At 28.3% G+C, this 6,809-nt stretch overlaps 1 protein-coding gene across 3 annotated transcripts; it reads left to right on the top strand.

Annotated features, from left to right (window-relative positions):
• Positions 1-1,891, top strand: LOC114190614 (guanosine deaminase-like). Of its 3 annotated transcripts, none has more exons than XM_028079568.2 (4): positions 1-149; positions 914-1,098; positions 1,222-1,326; positions 1,406-1,891. In XM_028079568.2, exons 1-4 carry the CDS (start codon positions 119-121, stop codon positions 1,592-1,594), a joined length of 510 nt encoding a protein of 169 aa, XP_027935369.1. In that variant the 5' UTR covers positions 1-118; the 3' UTR covers positions 1,595-1,891. The 3 variants fall into 3 exon arrangements, with proteins under 3 accessions (XP_027935369.1, XP_027935371.1, XP_027935370.1); XM_028079570.2 differs by lacking the exon at positions 1-149 and adding an exon at positions 389-792; XM_028079569.2 differs by lacking the exon at positions 1-149 and adding an exon at positions 396-702.
• The last annotated feature ends 4,918 nt before the right edge of the window (positions 1,892-6,809 follow it).

Here is a 6,809-nt window from a genome sequence, read left to right as displayed (position 1 = left end):
AGCTCTACATTTCCAAGAGAAAATCTAGGTCTAGTTTCTCTGCGCTTCTCTTTTTTTAAGTGCTTTTTACGATCACTCTCAATTATTCTTGACATCTTTTTCATCGGATCCTAATACCATGAGGAAGGATGTTGCTACAGCTTCTAATGGTAAAATCATTCATAATCATAACTTCTTGTACTTTTGTCTCTCTTCCGTTAATGTTAAGTGTGTTCAATTATGTAATTAATATTAAGTTATATAATTTAACATAAATTATAGCGTGTCAAACACTACAAAATATTTATCTAAAATAAAAGTTACTTTTAAACTTATACTTTTGTAGATATGATTTGTACAATAAAGATTAACAAAGAATATAAATAGAATACTCGTGTTGTCCTTAAAAACAAACATACGTTGTTTTAGGAATAAAAAACTCAGAATAAATATTTAAATAACAACTAAATAAGTTTTACACGCTTCAAATATTAAAATGCACCAATTCTAAATATTTTAAGTTGTCAGGTAAGTAGACCATAGATACATAAGAATAACAGAAACAAGTCATTGATAACCTGCATTTCCAAGGGAAAATCTTGGTCTAGTTTCACTGCGCTTCTCTTCTTCTATGTGCTTTTCACGATCGCTCTGAATTTCCCTTGTCATCTTTTTCATCTAACCCTAATACCAAGATGGAGGATGTTGCTACTGCTTCTAATGGTAAAATCATTCATAATTATAAATTCTTGTACTTCTGTTTTCCTTCTGCAATTTTGTCCCTCTTCAGTTAATGCTAGTGTGTTCAATAAGGTAATGTTAAACATATCTTGCTCTGATTATGTTATGCATTAAATTTGTCCCATGATGTGTTTTTATAACACTTGATTATGAAATTGGAATTTGTATTCTCTTGTAACATATGTTGCTGCAGAGGATAGAGAAAACATGTTCCTCACATTAGCAGTTGAAGAAGCATACAAAGGGGTTGAAAGTGGCGACGGTTACCCATACGGCGCAGTTATTGTTCGAAATGATGAAATAGTTGCGAGCTGTCATAACATGGTTGTGAGAAACACTGATCCCAGTGCCCATGCTGAGATTACTGCTATAAGACAGGTTTAGTTAACAATTTGTTTTCTTTTCTGTCTTGAATTTCATTGCTAAAAGGGCATCATTATGCATCTTGAATATGTATAATCAATTAACCCATTTTGGATATTATGATATCATGATGTGTAGGCTTGTCGAAAGCTGAATCAAGTTGAACTTTCTGAGTGTGAAATCTATGCTTCTTGTGAGCCTTGTCCAATGTGCTTTGGTGCAATTCTTTTTTCCAAAATCAAGGTGCACACTACTCATATTTTCCCCTCTCCAATTGTTTGTATATGAAATTGGTGATAATACTCATTCTGCTGTGGTACAGAAAGTGGTTTATGGAGCAAGTGCAGAAGCTGCTGTGGCTGTTGGACTTGAAAGTAACATTGCTGATGCACTGATGGACGATAACTTTTATGAGAAGGTCAACTTGGAGATCAAAAAGGCTCAAGGTAGTATTGCTGTAATTGCAGAACAAGTATTTGAGAATACCAAAGACAAGTTTGTTCTGCCTTGACTTGCTTATTCATCTCATCATGTTACGGTTGTTCAATATATTTTAAGTGATTTTAAAATATAAAAAAATAAAAAAATAAAAAAATAGAAAATCACTGATCATAAAAAAAAATTGTCAAATTGTTAAAAAAACATTTTCTTAAATATATTATAGTTTGTATGTGGGTCCAATGATGGACCGCTCTATTTGTTGATTGTTGCTCCCACTTTTCTATTTGTTGCCCCTTTATTTGGACTTGCTCGTAAGACTTTTGTATTCTCCCTTATTATCAATGAAGTACATTTTCCTGTAATAAAATATTTTCATGTTAAAATTACAAGGGTGAGCTAAAGTTCAAGAAAACTTGTAATAGTCATTTGGTTTCTACAAGTCATGCCAATAGTCCACAAAGAAAAGCATTCAAACAAGTGTAAGAAAGAGAAAAACTTAATCTAATAATAATAAAATTTTAATATACATCTTTCATCCTTTAAACTTTAATATATATTAGATGATGATAAAAAAATCATGCCAATTACATTAAATTATTATATTATAATAAATAAAATTTATTTATAAAATTATAGTGATAAAATTACACAAATGATAATAAGTTACATTTCAAATATGTATATTCTCATCTCATTCACATATCCATAATCAATTTAAGAAGTCGAATATTTCTCATACTCATATTTAATTAATACAAGACTTTTTTGTCAGAACATGAATGAGTTCAGACAATATACGCATGAGTAAATTTATTTATCATCTTAATCAAAATTGAATAAGATATCTATGATCTTCTTTAATCAACCCAACAGTATATGCAAGTGGCGTAATAATAAATGCAATCAGTAATTATATCAGGTAATATAATAATTTCTAAAAGTAATAACAATAATTAATATAATAACTATTTAAAAAATATTAACAATAATTAATATAACTATTTATGAAATTAGTAACAATAATAAATATAACTATTTATAAAATTAATAACAATAATTGGTATAAATATTTATAAACATAATAACAATAGTTAATATAACTATTTAAAATATAATAACAATAATTAATATAAACTATTCATAAAAATAATAACAATATGCCATATAAATATTTATAAAATTAATAACAACAATTAATATAACTATTTATAAACATAATAACAATAGTTAAGATAAGTAATTAATATTAATATGTGTATGTAGAAAACGAAATGTGAGGGTTGCACTTGTGTACCTTTTAACAGAGTGTGCATGGTGCTCTGGATCAAGTCACGGGCTTAGGACGCTGCACACACGCTATTCCCCACAGCGCTGTTCAACACCACCCCAGATGCATGTTGAAGGTTACATCCTTTGGACAATAGCTCCATGCATTAAAATGAGCGGTAGTTGTAAGAAAACAATAACTGTTTATGTCCCTTACGCAATGTATGCGATTGCTCTCTTTAAGTCCATTTGTGAGCACGAAATTCATGCTTTGACCGTGTTCTTTTACAGCGATATAGTATGAAATATGAACGCGAATTTGTGGGATGGAGAGTTTAGTTCATCCGCCTAAAATTAAGGTGATTTGGATATATTTTGTATAACATTACGAAATTATGTGAGTTGTTTTACTTATCGTGTTGTTTAATTTGTTCAAAGATGAGTGGTGGTGTTACTTCACTGTAATAAAAGAAACAAATGTGGGGTGTGTGTGAAATGAATGCACCAATGTGTAGTGTGGGCTTATGAGTAGTGTAGAGAAATGATGTTGTGGTGGGTGGTGGGGGAGGAAGGTGGTCGTGGTGGGGTGTGGTGGAGGAACATGGTGGTGGAGGTGGGCTCATGGAAGGATGCGCACCGGTTACATAATCAGTGCGGTGCATTGTGTATGTGTGATAGTAGTTACTTGTACAAATAAGAAAATGACACTGGTTACGTGTGTTGTTTTTTTTTTCTTAACTTTTTTTGTATAACTTTGTTTAAAATTTAATTGTATAACTTTTTTTTTGATTTAATTGTATAAATTTTTTACATTCATAAAAATTTAAATTTTTTTATTTTAAAATTTCATATAATTTTAATATTTTTTTAATTCATATTAATTATTTGTACTTATTTTTGTAACATTAAATTACAAAATCATTCTCTTTTTTTCATCAAGAATATTTTGATAACTTTCTAACCCTATCTATTTTAACATTCTCCCCCAAATCTATACCCCAACGAACACATCCTTTGGAGGTATAGATTTTGGGAAGAATGTCAAAATGTATTTGTGTGGATTTAAGTGAATGAATTTGTGTGTGATTTTTAGTGGATTTAGAGGGTAAAATGAGTGGATTTGGAGATAAGTTTTATAAGAGTGAGTGAGAGATTTGATTGATGTAATAAATAAAATAAATTGTAAAAATAAATAGAATTAGAAAGTTACCAAAATACTCTTGATGGACAAGAGAATGATTTTGTAATTTTATGTTACAAAAATAATTAATACGAATTAAAAACACAAACACAGTTAAAAAAAAAAATCAAAACACACAGGTGTCACTCTTCATTTTGCACAGGCACCGGTTACATAACCGGTAATTACGTAACCGGTGCCACACACACTGCACCGCATCAGTTATATAACCGGTGCACACCCCCTTCAATCAGTCTTCCTCCACCACCATCTTCCTCCAACACATATACCATCTTCCTTCCCCACCACATCCCTGTGTCTTCCTGCACTCACAAACCCACACCACACACCAACACCAGTGCATTCACTCGTGCAAAATGCAATTACAGAACACCACCACACGGTGCTTCAACACACACACACCACTTATGTTCTTACGATAAAATAAGACCACCAAGAGTTAATCTCGTAATGTTATCCATAATACACTTAAATCAGCTTCCTTTTAAATGGATGGAATAAACGCTTTTTCTTACAAATCCATACCCGCAAATCAATACATATACTCTGAAAAGAACAAAATGTCAAGAATCTGTCTTCACCGATACACATAAACAATATCATCGTCTCAAAGAAACACTCCATTAATCCTATGCAGCACTGGCGTGCAAAATATGATAAGATGTATATTCACTTTGGTCGAGAAAAGATAATAAGACCGAGTTTTTTATGTCCCTTCCACAATCAGGCCGTTGACATCTTCATTAAAGGCTTACCTCATGTTTCGGACCAGTCTACGTACCTGTAAACCACTTAAAATGCAGGGTGTGATATAATCAAAATTATTCTTTTAAAATTAAATTAATTAGTAATTAATATCCTGTAATTAAATTAATCAAATGTATATAATTAAGTTATTAAATATTCTGTAATTATAGTGTGCATAATTAATTACATACCTTTATTTAGATTATATTGTTACTTATATATATATATATATATATATATATATATATATATATATATATATATATATTTATCTTCTATAGATAAAAAGAAAACATTCAAATAATTTTTCTTTTGTGAGATCACAATACATTATGTGAATGCATTTGTTTCTTCCGCACAGATGTTGAAGAGGACAGCATTGACAATGTTGATATTAAATGATTTGATTCTTCCTCTTCCACTAACTATTGCTTATACTATTCATCCTTCAATAATGCCAAATCGTATCTAAGAAGTTATTTAAAGATAGGTAGGAGTGCACATATATTTATCTTGTGTTGTGGAGCATACACCTTGTTACGTTTTTACATTTCCTTCATCGCAGAAAGTGTCATAAGAATTCGTACATATACTCAATTATTTTATCCTTCATTTAAAAAATATGTTAATAATCTATACATTCAGTTTAAATTATATAAACCCAAAATTTACTACTTTTGGAAAAAAAAAAATTAAAGTCGTAATCATTCAACACAACTTCCAATTTTTGTTTTAAAAAAGTAAGAAGTCCTCTTCTCTTTTGATGACTTTAGTTCAATCAGTGAAACTGTTATCATGGAGCACGACTTCTTTGTGTTAGTCGTCCTCTTTGAACACGAGTTACTAAAAGTTTGTAATTTTTTTCAAACCTACCCATTTACGTAATTTTTCATATAAAATTACACCGGTTTTCATAAAAAAAAAAAGAAATCAATGATAATGGGTGTGAATATAAGGATTATAATGAGTGTGGATCTAAGGATGATAACGAAGTCAAGTATGTATATTGTTGATTCGTTATCCATTCTATTAAAAAAACGTTGTTCCATTACTTGTCATGTTACTTGTTGTGTATATGTCAAAAAATACTATCCACATATATTTATATTTTATTTCTTAATGTTTTAAACAAATATATTTAAATAGAAATTTTAAAAATATAAATTTAAATAAAAAATAATTTTGAAGTATAATTCAAAATAAATAACTCAATAAAGTATCAATATAAATAAATTTGGTCTTTTTAAAAGATAAATTTAAATGATTTATGTTGAAATATAAATTTTAAAAATCAATCTGTTATAAAATAACTTCAATTTTGTAGATTTAGATAAAAAAAAAATATAAATATCAAAGTCAAATTTTAAGCGATTCTTAATATCTCTTTCAATAATAATTTTATTTTGATTATTTAAATTAATAAATACCCAACTAAAAGTCCCTAAGAATTGTTAGTGAGTAATGAATATATGCTCCTGAGATACTTTGACATTCGTACCATCAATATGCAAGTAATTTAATATTAGTGCATCATTACTAGAATATTTATTTAGTATTCATGACAAATTTTATTTACAAATATTTGGAAGTTCAAATTTTTTTAATCCTGACATGCATCCATAAAGTAAAGAAGGATATTTAATCAATGTTAAATGGTGTGGTCTTTTGTGAGAATGAAGTTGAGAAAAATAATTAGCAGATGAATTTAAGTAGATTTAAAAGTAAAATTTTTATATTTTTTTAAAGAGGTTTAAAGATAAAATTAAATGAATTTGAAAGAAAAGCTTACAATGATTGAACCGATGTGATAAATAAATAAATAAATAATAGATAATAAATAAAAATTATCAAATTTCTCTTGTTAAAAATAATATAAAATAATTTATTGAGTTAAAATTATTCTTTTAAAAAAAGTTGTTATCCAATAATTTTATAAAAATTAATAATAATTGTTATTTATTAGTTTGTAAAAAAATTAATAATAGTAATTTTTAAAGATCGGAGAATCATATATTTATCATCAAATGAAAATCCTTTAATTATTTCAGAGTTATTTTCTAGTATGTAATTT

The sequence above is a fragment of the Vigna unguiculata genome, chromosome 7 (assembly GCF_037176805.1).
Source record: "Vigna unguiculata cultivar grain cowpea cultivar isolate G323 ecotype 2 chromosome 7, ASM3717680v1, whole genome shotgun sequence".
Lineage (NCBI taxonomy): Eukaryota > Viridiplantae > Streptophyta > Magnoliopsida > Fabales > Fabaceae > Vigna > Vigna unguiculata.
This window is presented reverse-complemented; position numbering and strand designations above follow the sequence as displayed.

Bases quoted from the DNA above. Each gene is read 5' to 3' on its own strand.
- LOC114190614 (XM_028079568.2), top strand. From the start codon at position 119: ATGAGGAAGGATGTTGCTACAGCTTCTAATG. The intron at 1,099-1,221 runs GTTTAGTTAACA...CATGATGTGTAG, and splicing joins AGATTACTGCTATAAGACAG to GCTTGTCGAAAGCTGAATCA. The intron at 1,327-1,405 runs GTGCACACTACT...GCTGTGGTACAG, and splicing joins TTCTTTTTTCCAAAATCAAG to AAAGTGGTTTATGGAGCAAG.